Source organism: Arabidopsis thaliana, chromosome 4 (genome assembly GCF_000001735.4).
Source record: "Arabidopsis thaliana chromosome 4, partial sequence".
Classification (NCBI taxonomy): Eukaryota; Viridiplantae; Streptophyta; class Magnoliopsida; order Brassicales; family Brassicaceae; genus Arabidopsis; species Arabidopsis thaliana.
In genome coordinates, this window is record NC_003075.7 from 9,241,965 (window position 1) to 9,260,532 (window position 18,568).

Genomic DNA, 18,568 nt, shown 5'->3' on the forward strand with positions numbered 1-18,568 from the left:
ACGTCCATTTTGTCCGTGACATATTCGATATGGTTGACGTCACTAGCTGATACAATTTTGAGCTCAAGAGTTGGGTTCTCCACGGCTCTTTGCAACTGTGATGAAGATATTTTCGAGAGATCTAGTATTGTTTGTTCTAATCTTGGGAAAATGTCCAAGTATACAATGATCTATGAGATTCAAGTTAACCAGTTTCTCATTCACATGAATCTTTCCTTTCTCATGTTAAAACTATCTCGCCATTTGGGTTCCCTGTAAAATATGGTTGTCCGGATTTTACTCCAACTAACAAATTTAGATAGAAAGAAAGAAGAAGCAACAAAATAAAACTAATGCCGAGTAAAAGAATCAATTTGCACACTCCAACAGATAAGATAAACCGAACAAGTTTGCGGATACACAAACATGTGAGGTAATGCTGCTTTCAGAACGTATTTATTAAAAATAAAGAGGAGGGTTGTAATAGAGTAATGGAGAAGAAGATAAGAATCAAGTATGAATGATCTTGTAAAGGGTTTTGGTCTTTCTTCACATCCCTGATCATCCATCCAGCTCACTAGGAGTGTCTGTCACTATAGTGTGAAATACAAAATTTGGAAACGTCTTTGTTACGTCTCTACACAAAACACAACATACAAAAACATGTTAGTCCCGCACGAAGAAGATAATAAGGCAAATAACATGGCTAGCTTACTTGAGATGTTGAAGGCTCATGTTCTGTAACAGAGAGGGGTGGCGCAACACAAGACTCCTCCACTCTTCCTTATCAATCTTCCCGTCCAGTTTAGTATCAGCTTCTTCAAATGTCTACACACACCAATCAGTTTTTACATCTCTTGTCAAAGATTAAATATGAGAATCCTAGTTAGTGTCAATGGAGGAGATCAACCAAACCCACCTTGTCTATGATGCTCTCAATCACATGATCAGAAAGGTTCATGCCAGATTCAGCTAGAGTCCGCACAACCATTTGCTTCACCTCCTGTCTCTTTATATAACCTTGCTGATTCAGATCATACAGCTTGAAAGAGACTGCAGAGACAAAAGATGAGCTTGATCCAAGGTTTGGATATGACAAAAAAAAAGAAGGTCAAGTCTCTCTCGACCACTTACACTCAATCTTATCCTCAAATTTAGCATTAGGGTGAAAGACCGAAAGTGAACGAGCAAAGGCTTCAAAATCTAGAATCCCAGTATTCTTGGTATCAAACAAGTCAAACACCTGCAAAGCTTGAAGTATGAGTGTACAGCAAGGAAACTCATATAAGTGAGTTACAAGTCTATCTAATTTACCCTATCAGCAAAAAGGCTTCTCGTTGTGTTCATTTTGAATAGTACCAATTGAAATTGTTCCTGCAATATATTTGAAAGGATCCTAGTGAATGTAGAGGAACAGAGAGATATAGTACTCGTGTCCGACTATGGATTCTTGCATACCTTGTCGATAAGCCCGTTTTTGCTAATGCTCTTGAACAGTTCGTAAAGAGCTTCAATCTCATTCACTGTAACTGCATTTGGTACATAAAGCCATTGTTGGGGTTGTGACAAATAAAAATAGTAAAAGTAAATGTAGGGGTAGACACATACACACAGTGCCTCTAGCCACATCCTTAGGGTTCTGACGAACCTTGGGAGGATCAGCATCACAACAAGTCAACAGAATTAAGGCTAAGTGCTTTAATCCATCTAAACATTGCATCATCATCTCTCCCAAAAGTCACTATGTCCATGCCTACCACAAACAGAAAAAAGGTTAAATCCATTGAATGTCAACAGAAACCCTCTAAACATATGGCATCAAGAAAAAAAATCAAGAATCGAACATAAATTTGCCGATCCAATGGAGACATCAAATGAATCTAGTCTTGACTTTTTTGAGAGAAGAGAAGAAGATGAACCAAAGCAATATACCTATTCTTTTTTTCTCGTTAGCGTGTAAAGAAGCTTCAGATCACGACTTGTTCCAAGAGTGTTTATTTTTTTGACCACGATCTGATATTTCTCTCTCTCCATAAAAGTTTTTGTTGGCTACAGAGACATGGGAAAGGATCTACAAGTTCGTTGGCGTAAATAAGTCAACTCTTAGTTGGTGACCACTCTAACAAGTTGACATTTCGAGAGAGAGAGAAAAAGGAAGATACTATGATTCATTCATCATAACTAACAAGATTCAGAAGACCAAAAAAAGTCTGTTTTAGGGAATAACATTCACAAAACAAGCCTGAAGGTGAAGTTGATACGCTTTGGCAAAGAATGAATCCAGCCCTTCTGACCACCAACTATCTATGTTTTTCAATGTCAAACTTTGTTGATCTTCTCTGTTTCTTCTTTTTGACCTCTTCCTCCTCACAGGTCCTTTGTAATTATTTAACAGCAAGCTGTTGAGTCAGCTTCCAAGAAGCGCTTTGTAAACCTGACGAGACAAAAGATAAATGTTGGTTCCAAGAACACAAGCGACTTCTCGCATATAAGAGGTTCAATTTTTCTAGTTGATACGGCCAAACCAACAAAAGTCTCTGGATTCTGAAGACGAACCAATCAAAAGTGAATGGTAAAGATGTTAAATTTGCTTCCTCTTTTTTTATATACCAAACAACATACCATTCAACTTTATGATGTAAATTTTATTGTTTGTTTTGTTGGGATTAGTTTGAAATAAGTGTTCCCAAGTCAGCACAGGCTTATACTGCAAGACCATCACAATCTCACTTCCACTCTGAATCACAGATATTAACTAACTAGGCTAGGCTCTCTCTATATGTACTCAAGGATTATTTCCTTCTCTATCTCTATCTCTTATCTTGGTTGTTATATGTTTCCATCATCTATGAGGAATAGTTGAGTGGTGGAAAACAAATATCAACCAAAACAGAAAACTTGATATAGCCATAAACTCAACTGGTGGGAAAAGAAAGACATTGACCACAAAAACATAAATCTGGCCACTTCAAAGTTTACATCTTTTGAAACATAGAGCATTACCAAACGAGTGAGTTAATGAATTGAATACAACATCTATCTAATAATTGGTGAGAATGATGACCATTGATGTGCCTACCACTGATTAGACTGAGACCAAATGTGGGGTGTTGGGGGGTAAATTCAACCAAATCAAACTATAGGGTAATAAATGCAATAAAGAAAAAACAAAGAGATGAAAGTAAAGAGAGAGCAGAAAATGTGAGTGGGGGAAGATGGAGAGTGGTATGGGAACAACAACAATTGATGCTATGACAAACAACAACAGCAAGAAATTTGTGTGAGAGTAGAGAGTCTTGCTTCAGTTGAATCAAAGATTGGTCCTTTTTTTTTCGTTTTCTCTTTCCTGCTTTTTTTGTTTGTAGTTTCTGATCTCTCAGGAAGGCTTTTTATAAATTTGCCCTCAATTTCTCCGTCCCTACTACTCTTTTTGATCAATTTCTACGGGAAAAAGCACCAATCTTTAAACCCGGGCATGTCCTTGTAATCGAGTATGTTGTGTAAGTGATGAATTTGTGGTGAGATCTGGTGAGAAGTTTCCTCTTTTTTCTCAGATTGCGGTAAAAAAAAAGAGTTTTTAATAAGGAAGAGATTGAGATTAGATTTTATCGCTTTTGTTTGTGTGATATGGGTAACGTGAACGCCAAAAGAAAACCGAAATAGTAACAACGCTTCTGCTGTTGAAGACGAAGACGCTGAGATTTGTTCTCGTGAAGCTATGTCTGCTGCTTCTGATGGTAACCATGTCGCTCCTCCTGAGCTTATGGGTCAATCTCCTCCTCATAGCCCTCGAGCTACTCAGTCTCCTCTCATGTTTGCTCCTCAGGTTTTTGTTTTGGTTTCAGATTCGATGTCTTAATCTGGAGGATGTGATGAAAGAGAGAGATCTGTAGCTTTTAAAGTTTGTGTCTTTTTTTAGGTTCCGGTGCTTCCACTTCAAAGACCTGATGAAATTCATATCCCTAATCCTTCGTGGATGCAATCGCCATCTTCGTTGTATGAAGAAGCTTCTAACGAACAAGGAATCCCTACGATGATCACTTGGTGTCATGGAGGCAAGGAGATTGCTGTGGAGGGATCATGGGATAATTGGAAGACAAGGTTTTTAGCTGAATGTTTGTTTTGATTTAATGGCTTCTTTCATCATTTCAAATCTGAGCTCATCTTTGTTGTTTGTTGTTTTGGGGGGTTTGATCAGAAGTCGGCTGCAGAGATCTGGGAAGGACTTCACTATCATGAAAGTGTTACCTTCAGGAGTCTATGAGTACAGGTTCATTGTGGATGGACAGTGGAGGCATGCCCCTGAGCTCCCTTTAGCTAGAGATGATGCTGGGAACACTTTCAACATTTTGGATCTTCAGGTAACTCCATTCTCTTTCGAATTGGTTAGTTGGTTGGTGGAGAAATGAAACGGTTAATGAGAGACTACTGGAACTGCTAAATCAGGGTTATAGGGAATGGGAAAGACATCTATGTTGATTAGCAAGTTAAAAAACCAGGCTTTGTAGTTCCTTTTTCGATTTTGCCGTGTGAAAACAGCAGAGATACTTTGATGTTATGCAGGACTATGTTCCTGAAGACATTCAAAGCATATCTGGGTTTGAGCCTCCGCAATCTCCAGAGAATAGTTACAGCAACTTGCTTCTCGGAGCTGAGGACTACTCTAAAGAACCGCCTGTGGTTCCCCCGCACCTACAAATGACACTGCTGAACTTGCCGGCAGCCAATCCTGACATTCCATCTCCGCTGCCGAGACCTCAGCATGTCATTCTCAATCATCTTTACATGCAGAAGGGCAAAAGTGGTCCTTCTGTGGTTGCGCTTGGTTCCACTCACCGATTTCTAGCAAAGTATGTAACTGTGGTGCTCTACAAATCCCTGCAGAGGTGAGTGAAGATGATGCAATTCCAATGGGTAGTTAGCATGTGGATCCTCGGCATGCTCTTATCTATTTTGGTGTTAAAACGTTAACTCATGGAGTATGGGTGAGGCTATATAGAAAGGAGACACACGAAGAGAGTTATTTCCAGGCAAAGTATTCCCTCGATACAGCGAATTTTGTTGTCTTTAAAAGTTGTCAATAAGGTTTACCAACAGAATGAAGATGCAGTATTCAGTCAGTGTCTGTGTAATCTTTTGATTTGAAGACTTCATCATCTGTTTTTTTTTTAGCATAGAAGAATGCAGGAACGACTTCACTTGTAAAACCGGCAAATCTTTTTTATGGTTTTGTTTTGGGGCTTTCAAGTTTTCACAAAAAGTTGTCACCTGCCAGTCTTTTAAATTATTGTTTGCTTTCAAATTTAGCAAAGTCATGTGTGATTGTGACAGATGATCATATGCTTCTGCAACTTGTGTAACAAAGCATCTGCAGATCAACTATATATCGGTGAAAAAGCAAAAGATGACAGATGTCTCAATAGCTCATTATCATTCTCAAATGAATCTAAGGTAGAGTTTATTGCATTCTGATGGCCACTATCTAACAGTAGAAGGCTGTACAGAAAGAAGCAATAGAAAGGGCAAAACATGTGAATTTTTATGTTTGAATCTAATCAATTCTGCTGAGCTTAGAAAACGGGACAGCCTTTGGCTTTGATTCCAGGAGCCGTGGGACAGGAGGCAAGAGGGCAGTGGTCTACTTCAGTGCCCCACCATTTGAGGTCGTGTCCAGCATTCTGCAGGGCGAAGAACAAGAGCACCCCCATGAACGCGGTCCCTGCATCGAGCGCTGCAGAGAGTACGTAATTGTACTTCTGCCACCATCTCTTGTGGTAATTGAACACAAAGTAGTTGAAGATGGTTCCTGTGACCAACCAGCTGGCAATGTTGGTTGGAGTGGCTGGAGGCATCCCTGCAAAGCCGTAGGAGATAACTGGAATGTTGATGAGAGGGATCCACTTCTTGTTTGGGAAGATCTTGCTCAGCGCCCACACGGGAACAGGCAGGACAGCTCCAATGAGGAAGAGCCCAACAAGGTTACGGTACATGCCTCCTGGTCCAAAGAGCCGTCTTGGTCCTATCAACCCCCAAATAACTGAAGCATCGAACGTCACTCTATACTTGGGGCAAGTCCAGGGGCTATTAGGGTGGTCTCCTTCGATGTCGCATATGTCTTGAATGCTCTCCAACATCCACCAGGCCACTCCCAGATTCACCACACCAGCTACCACAGTGCCCACCAGCTGAGCCGTGTACATGCAGCGCGGTGGGATTTTCATGTAATGGCCAAGCTTAAGGTCTGCCAAAAATGAGAGAGCATGGACTGTGCTGATTCTCCCGTAAATCTTGAAAATCAGGTTTGCAATGGGTTTTCCAGGCAGGATATAACCGATAATGAACTGCCCTATTATATCATATCCTGGTTGCTGCATTTTAAAAAACAACACACAAAAAGATATGAGCATGTGTTATTGGAAGAGGCATTGTCTTATATATAAACTAGTATGTAACCTGATTTGTAGTTGCTTGAATGACACCGATAGGGAGTGTGACAATGAAGGCCAATGCAAAAGCAAAGAGCATTCCCCACCATGGAAGCTGCACTGACTCCTTCCACACAAAAGACATTAGGAGAGACATGGCTACACTTCCTGCCAGCAATATATAAAACCACCACTCAGGCACTTTTTTGTAGCTTTGCATCAATTTTCCATGGATGTCCAGCTTCGTGGTGTTCACTGCAGACCAAGTCTGCTTCCATATGTCCCTGCACAAACACACCAAGTGATGATTCTCTTCTCACAGTGCCCTTGCTACTCAACAAAACTGAATGACAAAACTAACTAACCTGCCGTTGAACAATGCCACATGAGTTAGTGTTGCAGTGAATCTCGCAAACCCGGATCCGATAGAGAGTGCGAAAAGAGGGCTGAGGTAAAGTTTCCCGTAGTTGTTATAAGCACCAATATCCAGATCAAACTGCGGTGTCAAGATCTTGGTTGTGTCATACTTCTGGCCACTAGTAGTGAATAGCTGGTTGGAGAAAATGGGGAACTTTCTGGCATCGAAAGTGTTGAACTTCCAGTAACAAACAGGGACGATGATGTATATAAACATGATGAAACCAACACCAACGTTGAGGATAGAGGACCATGGAGCCACCAATGGACTACCATGGTAAGCAGAGATGCCAGCCCAGTCAAGAGTGAAGGCTCCAACCCCAAGGCCATGGTACCCTGAACCAACCTGCTGAGCCGTGATGCTGTTTGGCCAAGCCCAACAAACCCATGAGAAGAAAGTCAAGATTGGGAATAGATAGCCTGGAAGTGCATAGTAAATAAAGCTAGCACCAAGAGCTACTAGAAAGAACTTCATCCTCGTCAAGCCTTTAGACTTGTTTTCCTTCTCGTGCAACGCTCTGAAACAAAACACAAAAACAAAACAATTCAACTTCAAAGGAATCAACTTTTCTCGCATTGCAGCTAATTTACGAATCAAGATTGGATTAAGAACCTGAAGAGAGAAACTTGAGCGAGATTTGAAGGCCACCACATGTCAACAGGATCAACAAGGTACCTCCTCAGAATCCCAGCCCAACCATAACCCAAAATCTACAAAAATTCATTTCCATTCTGGTCAATTAACAGATTTTTTGACAAAATTGTAAATTCCAAAAGGGAGAAAGATAGTAAACCTGAGTGGTCAAGACGATGAAGAGACCACAGATGAAGCTAAGGCTCTGTTTATAGTAAGCTTTCATAACAGTGATAGCCCCAATAGAGTAAGCATCACCACCACCGTAAGCAACGCCACAATTAGCAAAGATGGTGATAATGACATGCTCCTTGATGTTAAAAGGACCAGGATTGAGGCTAAAACTCCACCCAAGAAGGTTGTGAGAAGTGGTGGGAAGAGTCCGAGCCATGAACTTGCCGATGGGCAAAACAGCGATCTGCATGAGGATGGCTGAGATGGTGAGTGGCTGCGTACGGTATGTGAAGAACGTGTTGAGAAAGATGAGCAGAACACAAGAGGTCAGACCCAAGAACCAAGCTCTGAATGTCATCACCGGTAGGCTTGGATCATCCGTCTCAGGCACAACAAGAGCCACTTCCTCCACCGGACAACGCTCATGGTCCGAGGAGAGATGGACATTAGTCTTATCAGTAGCCTTCTCCGCGTCCATTTTCTTTCTTCTTCTGAAGTACCAGACAAAGTTGCGTTGTTCTTGTTTATATAACCAAAGGACAAGACAGTGGAACTACTGGCAGAAAGTGAATGCTGTTACAAAATTACATTATTACCCCTTTTCTCCTATTCGTTAGTTTATCCACGTGTCGCTCTATCACGCAAACCCATGTTAAAATATCTTTTTCATATAATTACAACTAATTATATACTGATCTTTGACCAATGTTATTAAGAGGAGTATGGTAAAAAGGAAAAAGAAAAAGGAAGATGAAATCTGCAAGACACATTGGGAGGTTCCAAATGGATTTGCTTTCCTATATTTTCCACGCGTGTGAGACGCACGTGCCGTTGAAGGTCTGACACACTCAGAACTCTGTCCAGATCAAAGCTTGTCTCATGTGGTCCCGTTTTTTTGACACTGGACTAGGACGCAACGTTCCACGTTTCCAACGCCGTGAGTGTTTTGCTTGAGAACTACGCGAGTGGAAGAGAACGGCCGTTAGTATTCTGACGGAGGTCGTGCTGCCTAGGTGTGGTTAGCTCGTGGTGTGCGCAGAACATAACTATATCCACGTGTCCGTCATGCTAACGTGGAATTTTTACAGAGTGGCAGATCACACGTGGACATGTCCGAATGGATTTTGAACTTTTGAATATGCTTCTTTGCACTTTCTATTGGTTGTCCGTAAAAAGTCCAAAGAAAACAGTGATTTAAAGAAGAAACGACGGCAACTAATATTATTGTATTAAAACAAACTGTTAACTATTCACTTCGATTCTTAGGACATGGAATAAAGATGAATAAAAAACTAAATTGTTCTTAAATAAAATAAAATAAAGTAAAAGAGAACTAATATGGATTAGAGAGTGATATATCTATCTGCACAAAAACAAAAGAGAGTGATATGTCTGAAAGTTCAATCGTTTTGGTTAAAAAACGTCCTGACTAGTATAAGAAAACATTGATTGGGTAGATATTGTAAGGGGGGAAAAACACAGTCTATGTTAGCTGAGCAACAAAGTTCATAAACAAACTTCTACCAAATTCAGTGACGTGTAAAACATATTACATTGAAAACTTATATGAATAAGGATTATAACATGCATGAATCTCTCTTGGGTTTTAATAAGCGTTAAAAAAACGATTATCAAAATTTCATCTTTAGCTGATTGGTGAGACTTGAGTGAGAGTCTAACGGAGACCCAATGATCAAGATCTTTAACAAAAGGAATATTGATGATTGTTCTCTTTTTTTCTGTTTCAAGGAATAATTCCATGGCATGGTAAAGAGAGAACGTTGTAGAGCCAAACACCACTACTTGCAAATATGATTCTTGAGTAGTTTTGAAGCAATGAATTTGGAATTAGGAGAATGACACAATACACAATGCCCACACTCTATTCATTATTCTCCTTCCACACAGAAAACGACACTTCCTTATTGTTATTTGTCCCTTTATTCTCTTAAAGGCTTAAACCCTAAAAAGCCTCTTTTTATATTTTCATCGTTTCTCTCCTTCTTTTCCTTATTAGTACATGAAATTTAAAACCAATACTATATGTATACATTGTTTGTTCACAAACCATAAATTGAATGATTACGCATTACCAAATTTACAGGTTACAGCAATCATTTCGTTTGGACCATTCATAACTTTTTTCGTCAAAGCAAATAGTGAACGAGACATTACCATGCGGGCCGGGCTTGGTTCTGCATCGACCAAAACGAATTTCTTCCATTCCATTAAACATTTTCATTGTCTGAAGTGCTTGTCGTTCTCGGACCAACTTTACATTTTCAATATATATATGTATATAGTTCCATCAAACATGCTCTTGAGGTGAAAGATGCTACTTTAAGATTAAATCTTGTCGGATCAAATTGGTGACATGAAACGTTAATCTTCTTTTGGGGATAAGCGATGATGGTGCAATTAGAGGCACTAAACGATAGGGTAAGAGATATATGGAGTATGAATAAAAATTGTGGTACGATAAAATAAACTTTTTTTTTAATGTATTAAAAAAGTATAGTTTAATAGTTATGATACAATATATTCACTTCCAGTTTTATACACTTTTGAAAATTAAAACTAAAATTAAAATACAATTGTCGTATTCTTGCCGTCACAAAATAGTGGCGGTACAAAACTAGAGGTACAAAATTTTGTTTAGTGAGATATCAACAACTCCGTACTATCTCTGTTTACCACAACTTTGTTACATACAAAAAAGAATAATTATAGTTACCAATCAAATTTGTAATGTGTGAATGGATATAGATAGGGTAGAAAGTATCGAAGTAGTACATGTCTCGGAGCCACACAAAGTAGAATGCTATATCTTGGCAATCACATCAAAAGGACAGAATCTTATCAAAAGTCTTCCTAACTTTTGAGTTGCGATTGGGACCCAATAGATTTCCGATCTCATTATTAATTCTCTTTGAATTTTCAGCAGAGACGACTCCTTATTTTGTATATTTCTGTGTGTCTCTTTCAGTATTATATATTCTTGTCAATCTGTTTCGCCTAAATCGTATACTTCCCACTAGATCTACTACATTGCAAATAATTGATTTATACAAAGAAAACATTACGGTCGAAAACATATAACTAAACATTTTTTTAAATGTACATGTTAAGCAGCTAAAAATAGCATTAGATAGCAGATTTAAGTGGAACTTGGAAGTTTACATAAGAGAGCAAGTGATGGGGTATTGTATAGTAGATTATTAGCATGACCTCACACAAGATGTACTTCTCATCTTCTAAGTCTAAACTAAACAATGATATCATCCCATTATTGCCAATGTTACTTATATGGATGATATGTACCCACTTATTAATTAACTTACTTATGATAAATAGAAACTGATGATAATGTATGAAGAGAAACTGAATAAAGCATGTTACAAACGGTCAATTATTCAAAGATTAAGATTTCTTACATAAATTTCCACAAGAAATCATGTTACAAACAGTCAAACATTTGCATACCTATGTAATTATAAAAATAGTCAAATACATATGTTCTCCTCCGTAAGTGCCATTGGGCCTCCTCATGACTTAGAAGACGCGAGCGTTTCAGCTGAAAACCAAAAAATTCTCATCAGATTCAATCAGACAATAATGTCAAAAGTTATATATTAAGTACATAATCAGTTTTATTTCAGAACGTTCTTAGCTGTAAAATGTAGGATATGATCCTCTTTTGGTTTAAACCTCATGACGTGGATTCAATTTTTTTGCTAAAAATGTAAATATTTCATAGAAAATGAAAACAGTTTAGGTTTACAATCGATATTTCTATCATGATCGTGGATTCCTTTTCGACATTTCTGTCAACAACAACTGAGTACTGATACAAAGGCCAACGACCAGCAGTATCAGCAACTTGAGGGGGATATCCTTTGGCTTTCAAGTGAACCTTTCCTAGTTATTAATCTTTTTGGCCTCATATCGCTTCCAAAGTGAGTTATATTCATTGTAAAATTTGTAAGGGTTAGTACATCCACCACCGAGACTTAATTTTCTCTATTCAAAAAGAATGTGAAATGGCCTACTGGACCTGGAGAGTAGGATTGGAGATTCTGATCTAAAGAATGAAGTCCATTAAGAATTATGTTTTTGTACTTCGAAATACCCATTAGGTTTCATGACCCATCTATTAAAATTCATATACCAATATTCATCAAAAAAAAAAAAAGATTTCTATTGGCTTTTGTAAAACTCCCAAATATAAAGTGTTTTATTCTACCAACTAAACTGCATGTGACGAATCTTCCAGCTATATTTCTTGTTGTTTTCTCTCCTTCTATCTTCTTCTTACGTATGAAGAATTAATGATGATGATGATTGCTCAATTTGTTCGTTAGTGAAAATATTATAAGATACGCATACAAATTAACCTGTTTCTTCTATATATAGATGATTACAAAGCATGTGATGTGGGAGTTGGACTATTGGAGTAGTTGATTAATCGAGCTGGAGAGAAACAATTACAAAGATTCTTTACAATTTTTAATTAAGCAAATTAGTACAGACAAAAAAAAAAAGTGTAGAAGGAGACAAAGAGTTGCGTTGAAGGAAGAATGATTGAGAAATTGAATTATGCCGACTCACGCCCCACTCCTTCCATAAATAGTTTAGTTTTATTTTTTGCATGTTAATGTATTAAACTAGTAAAGAAACATTGAATTTAGGATAAGCAGTAAATTTCATTTGGTGACAAATAAAGAAAGAAAGATTGGGTTAAGTCAAATAATGGCAACTATGAAAGTTAGAGATGTGAAAAGGGTTCTGGTGATTCCATTATTGTACCTGGCTGCTAACATTTTTGTTTTTCTTTTAAAATCAAGAAAAAAGTTTTGATTAATCAAAATCGACGCCAACTAAAAACACGTGTCAAAACGTGGTTGGTGACAGTGGGATATGAGACTGTATTATAAAAAGCTACATTTCTCACCACCACCCAATCTCTCTCTCCCTTGAAGTAGACTCTAAGCTAAAGCCACCGTCAGATTTTCAGATCTCAGATCTCAGCTCTTCATTCGACGCCATGGCCGAGAAGGGCAAAGAAAAGGTTTTCTTCTTCTCTTCTCTTCTTATTCAGTTAATGGTATTCTCTTATTATAGTTGTTTTTTTAATTTGTGGGTCTTGAGGATATATTCAATCTTTATTTATTATTAACCTGAGGAGGTTTTTGTATATGTGGTTTTATGTTTGTTTGTTTTTGTGTGGATTAAAAAAAAGAGTTGGCTACTTTGTAGAAACTATGAGAAGAAATCAGATTCTCTTTAAACCCCAAAAAAAGTAAGAAAAGAAAAGAAGAGATCAGATTCTTCTTCTCTTTTTCTATTTTGTGTCAGAGGTCGAATCTGTTCTTCTGCTCCCTTCCCTTTTTTGTTGTTTCTTTCAGTAATAAGATCTTATAAACGTCAAATCCATTAGTACATATAATTTTTTATCAAAAAAGCAAACTATGGAAGAAGCAGAGGATTTAGTGATGTTGATATCTGAAAAACAGGTAACTATGATGAAGTTGAAGGTGGATCTTGATTGTGCCAAATGTTACAAGAAAGTGAAGAAGGTTCTTTGCAAGTTCCCTCGTGAGTTACTTCTCTCTTTTTCTTAACTTTTTTTTGGTGAATTTGATTTTGATTGGTTTTGTTTGGAAATGGACTGAGTGGATTTACTTGTGTGATTGGGAACAAGAGAAATAAGAGACCAATTGTTCGATGAAAAGTCCAACATTGTTATCATCAAGGTGGTTTGCTGTAGTCCTGAGAGGATCATGGACAAACTCTGTTCCAAAGGCGGCGGCTCGATAAAGACCATTGAGATCGTCGAGCCACCCAAGCCTCCTCAGCCACAACCCCAACAACCACCTCAGAAACCTAAAGATGCTCAGCCTAAAGCTCCTGAGAAGCCTAAGGAACCTGAAAAGCCAAAACAGCCTGAAAAGCTTAAAGAGCCAGAGAAGCCCAAACAGCCAGAAAAGCCCAAAGAACCCGAAAAGACGAAGCAACCCGCACCCGCTCCAGCTCCCGCACCAGCACCCGCAGCCAAACCCGCACCCGCTCCCGCTCCAGCTCCCGCACCTGCCCCGAAGCAGCCGGGACCGCCACCGCAAGCGATCCCGATGATGCCGCAAGGGCAGCCAGCAATGTGTTGCGGGCCCTACTACGATGGATACGGAGGGCCAGCATTCAATGGATATGGAATGCCGCCGCAGCCTTACGAGTGCTATGGACGACCAGTCTACGAGAGCTGGGGTGGGGGCTGCCCACCACCACCACCTGCTTATAGACAATGCCACGTCACTAGATGTGATTACTTCAGCGAAGAGAATCCACAGAGCTGTTCCATCATGTGAATTTGACTTCTTTATCTCTAAATCCTTTATTTTTCCTTTAATCTTTTTTTCTTCTTATACAAATAATAATTAAAAAAATATAGAGATGTTTACGTGTAATGTTGTGATTAAGAGAACCAATAAGGAAGGAACGTTGTATTTTGTAAATGGTAGCCATTTCCAATATTTGGTTGTCCATTCGAAGCTGTAACTGTAAACACTATAAAGAAATTTGTTTCATGTTCTTCTTTATATGAACCAATAATAGTATTTCGCTTTATTCGTAATCTACTTTTTGTGATGTACCTCTGATTTAACTTTTCTTCTTTTCATTTTCCAAAGTAGTGTCGGTGGAGTTATTGGGATTTGTGACATTTTCTTCTTAATTTATTTACAAGTTTGACGAAGGATTCGTGCACATAAAGCTGTAGTACCATATTCTTACGTACGAAGCTAGTACTATGATTATTATGATGCCATTTAAAAATATTCGTAGGAGAAATGAGGTTATAAGTTACTGTTATTGGAAAGTTAACTCTAAAGATTACAACAAAATATGATTAGTGAGACAATTCCAGTTTCTTTGTATTTGTGGTAAAGGTTTAAAGAAAGTAAGAAACATTACACGTACGGGTAGATCAAAAAGATGGTCCAAAAAACAATTTGTCGTTTTCACATTGTTTTTGTGTGAAAGCAGTTAAAGGTCAACTTTTAGCAGAGCTATAGTAGATTTGTCAGAAGAATCGGGATCTTTTAATCGAAAAAATCATTTGTTTACAAATACAACTTTTTAAGATTGTATGTCGGTTCTAAGATAGGATTAATTATAAGCATTTTAGACATTCAAAGACAAGTTATATCGCATAAGTGAATGGTTTTCGTATGTGCCACGTACGTGTTCGAGTGTACTGTTTTTACTTTAAATATGCAATAACTAATAAAGAACTTTGTTAGCACTAACCTATCGATCTTTGAAGAGCTTCTTGCTCAATTAAGACTGAGGAGGTGGCCAATTATATGAGAAAAATTCATCAAATATAACATCACGAGACATGATGTATCTCTGTGTCTCAAGATATTTAATCGAAAAGACTATTTGTTTACAGAAAAGAGATGTTTTAAGATTGTAGGAATATGATTATAAGCATTTTAGACATTCAAAGACGAGTCATATCGCATAACTGAAAGGTTTTCGTATGTGCCACGTACGTGTTCGAGTATGCTATTTTGTACTTTAAATATGCAATAACTAACTATAAAGAAACTTTATTAGCACTAACCTATCGATCTTTGAAGAACTTCTTGCTCAATTAAGACTGAGGTGGCCTAGCCCGTTATATGAGAAGTTCTACCAAAGATCACATCACGAGACATTATGTATTTGCATGTCTCAAGATAGAAAAAATTTAAGCCTTTCTAAGAAAGAAAAAAAGATAGCAATTTGATTTTTTGAGCGTGAAACACGTGACGTGAACATAGCAAAATGATCTAAATATAGATATAAGATATTTTACTGTTGGTTTCTTTGCACGATTCCTTTCATAACAAGACTGACTGAATAGTATCTGAACACTAATGACATATACAACAGATCTCAATATCTCATCCTTTCCACCAATATTAAGCTAGGCAAACTTTAACCATGAAGATAACTTGCACTTAATCTTCTTAGATGTCTAACAAATACTTTAATCTTCTTTTCCTGTACTCTATATTGCTAAAATGTATATTTAAGTTCTCTCATAAATACCATATCTTACCAAAAATAGAAAAAGAAACTCTTTTTAACATGAACTCTTTTACAGGCCTGTCTATTCGTAACTCTATTTGGGCCGGCATGATAATTTTCCATACCCAAAACACGCCATCGTTCAGTGGAAACTTAGTAACACTACGTGGTGGGTTTCAACAATAAAAGCAGCACGCAGTTACCTACAGAAACACTAAAACAACACATTTCGTCTCTATCATTCTTTTTCTTCTACAAAGTTGCAGAGACTGTTGGATAAGGTCTCGAGGCTGCAACTGCGAACAAAGTACCCACAAAAAAATGTCATTTCATCATCTATGTTCCTCTCCCTCGTCTCTTCTACATGACCCTCTTCCTCTCTGCAATCTTCTCTCAGTGTATCCCAAATCCACACCAAGAAGTTTCCTCTCCTCTTACAATCCCAATTCTTCTCATTTCCACTCCAGAAACCTTCTCCAAGCAACCCATGTTTCAGTACAAGAAGCGATTCCACAGAGTGAAAAATCCAAACTTGTTGATGTAGATCTTCCTATACCAGAACCTACTGCTTCCAAAAGCTACGTCTGGGTTAATCCCAAAAGCCCCAGAGCTTCTCAGCTCCGTAGAAAATCTTACGATTCGAGGTACTCTTCTCTTATCAAACTAGCTGAGTCTCTTGACGCGTGTAAGCCAAACGAAGCTGATGTTTGCGATGTCATTACTGGGTTTGGTGGTAAATTGTTTGAGCAAGATGCTGTTGTTACTCTCAATAACATGACTAACCCAGAAACTGCGCCACTTGTGTTGAATAATCTCTTGGAGACGATGAAACCTAGCAGGGAAGTGATTCTCTACAATGTTACCATGAAGGTGTTTAGGAAAAGCAAGGATCTTGAAAAGTCAGAGAAGCTGTTCGATGAAATGCTTGAGAGAGGGATTAAACCGGATAATGCAACTTTCACTACGATAATTAGTTGTGCTAGGCAGAATGGTGTACCTAAGAGAGCTGTTGAGTGGTTTGAGAAAATGTCTTCTTTTGGATGTGAGCCTGATAATGTCACTATGGCTGCTATGATTGATGCTTACGGGCGTGCTGGTAACGTTGACATGGCTTTGAGTTTGTATGATCGAGCAAGGACTGAGAAATGGCGTATTGACGCTGTTACTTTTTCGACTTTGATTAGGATTTATGGTGTTTCTGGAAACTATGATGGGTGTCTCAATATCTATGAAGAAATGAAGGCTCTTGGGGTGAAGCCTAATCTGGTTATTTACAATAGGTTGATAGATTCTATGGGTAGAGCCAAGAGGCCTTGGCAGGCTAAAATTATCTACAAGGATCTTATTACCAATGGCTTTACTCCCAATTGGAGTACTTATGCTGCTCTTGTTAGAGCCTATGGTAGAGCTCGTTATGGCGATGATGCACTTGCTATCTACCGAGAGATGAAGGAGAAGGGATTGTCTTTAACTGTGATTCTTTACAATACTCTCTTGTCCATGTGTGCTGATAATCGATATGTTGATGAGGCTTTTGAGATTTTTCAAGATATGAAGAATTGTGAGACTTGTGATCCGGACAGCTGGACCTTCTCTTCGTTGATCACTGTGTACGCTTGTAGTGGGAGGGTTTCAGAGGCCGAGGCGGCTCTTCTTCAAATGAGAGAAGCTGGTTTTGAGCCTACTCTTTTTGTTCTGACGTCAGTTATCCAGTGTTATGGGAAAGCCAAGCAGGTAGATGATGTTGTGAGGACATTCGATCAAGTGTTGGAACTGGGTATAACTCCGGACGACAGATTTTGTGGGTGTCTTCTGAATGTAATGACCCAGACACCGAGTGAGGAAATCGGTAAACTCATTGGCTGTGTCGAGAAGGCTAAGCCAAAGCTTGGTCAAGTGGTTAAGATGTTGGTCGAGGAGCAAAACTGCGAGGAAGGGGTGTTCAAGAAGGAAGCATCTGAGTTGATTGATTCCATTGGATCTGATGTAAAGAAAGCATATTTGAATTGCTTGATTGATCTCTGTGTCAATCTCAATAAGTTGGAAAGAGCTTGTGAGATCCTACAACTAGGACTTGAGTATGACATTTATACGGGTCTTCAATCAAAATCTGCTACCCAATGGTCCTTACATCTAAAAAGTCTCTCTTTGGGGGCAGCTTTGACCGCTCTTCATGTTTGGATGAATGACTTATCAGAAGCGGCTCTTGAATCCGGTGAAGAGTTCCCTCCGTTGCTTGGAATCAACACTGGACATGGAAAACACAAATACTCAGACAAAGGTCTAGCAGCTGTTTTCGAGTCTCACTTGAAGGAGCTAAATGCTCCTTTCCATGAAGCCCCAGATAAGGTTGGCTGGTTTTTGACTACCAGTGTTGCGGCAAAGGCATGGTTGGAGTCTAGACGCTCAGCTGGAGGAGTTTCTGCGTAGCTCTTGTAATTGGTATGTAGCTTTGATATTGTCTATGTGGCTTCGAGCTTTCTCCACTATTTAGCTTTCTTTCTCCTGATACCGGATACTGGATCAGGAAAGATTTTGTAATGCTAGCAAACTCGGGTTATACACATTTTGAAACAATTTAGAGAACTGATTAAGTTTCATTCTCCTTAGTTTCATTTCATGGTCTTCTCTGCATATCCTTCTATTGACTTTAATACTGGGGCGGTGGTGATTTGACTTTGCCTTCCCCTGGAAAGCATGCTCTTTTGCTCTATTTATTTTACATATTTAAGACCCAGGTTGACATTTGCATGTGCAACAAGATATGTTTTTCAACTGCTGCTTACATTAGCTGACCGTAATAAAGAAAAGAGTTAGTGGGTACATGATGGTCTGCACGTTGGTCCGAGAGCTGAATATAAATTTGTTT

The 18,568-nt window shown here is 38.6% G+C and overlaps 5 protein-coding genes, 1 long non-coding RNA gene and 1 other non-coding gene across 11 annotated transcripts; 5 read left to right on the top strand and 2 right to left on the bottom strand.

Moving 5' to 3' along the window:
- Positions 1 to 309: 309 nt before the first annotated feature.
- On the bottom strand, positions 310 to 1,948 carry CBL6 (calcineurin B-like protein 6; the record flags this gene model as incomplete). 2 transcript variants are annotated; one of them, NM_117730.3, is made up of 8 exons in its annotated part: positions 335 to 616; positions 695 to 807; positions 899 to 1,032; positions 1,114 to 1,222; positions 1,294 to 1,353; positions 1,438 to 1,508; positions 1,588 to 1,732; positions 1,912 to 1,948. In NM_117730.3, 7 exons carry the CDS (start codon positions 1,703 to 1,705, stop codon positions 541 to 543), a joined length of 681 nt encoding a protein of 226 aa, NP_567492.1. In that variant the 3' UTR covers positions 335 to 540. The 2 variants fall into 2 exon arrangements, with proteins under 2 accessions (NP_001328805.1, NP_567492.1); NM_001341098.1 differs by lacking the exon at positions 1,912 to 1,948 and having other exon boundaries at positions 310 to 616; positions 1,588 to 1,705.
- Positions 1,949 to 2,101: 153 nt separating this feature from the next.
- On the top strand, positions 2,102 to 2,690 carry AT4G16355. The gene has a single exon (NR_144111.1). It is a non-coding gene; the product is annotated as an other RNA (non-coding RNA).
- Positions 2,691 to 3,162: 472 nt separating this feature from the next.
- AT4G16360 (SNF1-related protein kinase regulatory subunit beta-2) lies at positions 3,163 to 5,239 on the top strand. Its single transcript, NM_117731.7, is given in 4 exon segments — positions 3,163 to 3,805; positions 3,899 to 4,080; positions 4,178 to 4,340; positions 4,543 to 5,239. Coding segments are annotated over 4 exon segments (871 nt in total). The 5' UTR covers positions 3,163 to 3,606; the 3' UTR covers positions 4,870 to 5,239.
- Positions 5,240 to 5,337: 98 nt separating this feature from the next.
- OPT3 (oligopeptide transporter) lies at positions 5,338 to 8,379 on the bottom strand. Its single transcript, NM_117732.7, has 5 exons — positions 7,616 to 8,379; positions 7,435 to 7,532; positions 6,770 to 7,339; positions 6,433 to 6,688; positions 5,338 to 6,347 (listed from the first exon to the last, which is right to left on the bottom strand). Exons 1-5 carry the CDS (start codon positions 8,105 to 8,107, stop codon positions 5,550 to 5,552), a joined length of 2,214 nt encoding a protein of 737 aa, NP_567493.5. The 5' UTR covers positions 8,108 to 8,379; the 3' UTR covers positions 5,338 to 5,549.
- Positions 8,380 to 9,812: 1,433 nt separating this feature from the next.
- On the top strand, positions 9,813 to 10,050 carry AT4G06390. The gene has a single exon (NR_142008.1). It is a non-coding gene; the product is annotated as an other RNA (long non-coding RNA).
- A 2,188-nt stretch (positions 10,051 to 12,238) lies between these two features.
- AT4G16380 (Heavy metal transport/detoxification superfamily protein) lies at positions 12,239 to 14,270 on the top strand. 4 transcript variants are annotated; one of them, NM_202830.6, is made up of 3 exons: positions 12,239 to 12,697; positions 13,143 to 13,224; positions 13,333 to 14,269. In NM_202830.6, the coding sequence occupies exons 1-3, from the start codon at positions 12,674 to 12,676 to the stop codon at positions 13,989 to 13,991; spliced, it is 765 nt and encodes a 254-aa protein (NP_974559.5). In that variant the 5' UTR covers positions 12,239 to 12,673; the 3' UTR covers positions 13,992 to 14,269. The 4 variants fall into 4 exon arrangements, with proteins under 4 accessions (NP_974559.5, NP_001329947.1, NP_001329948.1 ...); NM_001341099.1 differs by having other exon boundaries at positions 12,591 to 12,928; positions 13,331 to 14,253; NM_001341100.1 differs by having other exon boundaries at positions 12,347 to 13,224; positions 13,333 to 14,270.
- A 1,634-nt stretch (positions 14,271 to 15,904) lies between these two features.
- SVR7 (pentatricopeptide (PPR) repeat-containing protein) lies at positions 15,905 to 18,364 on the top strand. The gene has a single exon (NM_117734.8). It carries the CDS (start codon positions 16,021 to 16,023, stop codon positions 18,127 to 18,129), a length of 2,109 nt encoding a protein of 702 aa, NP_193372.6. The 5' UTR covers positions 15,905 to 16,020; the 3' UTR covers positions 18,130 to 18,364.
- The last annotated feature ends 204 nt before the right edge of the window (positions 18,365 to 18,568 follow it).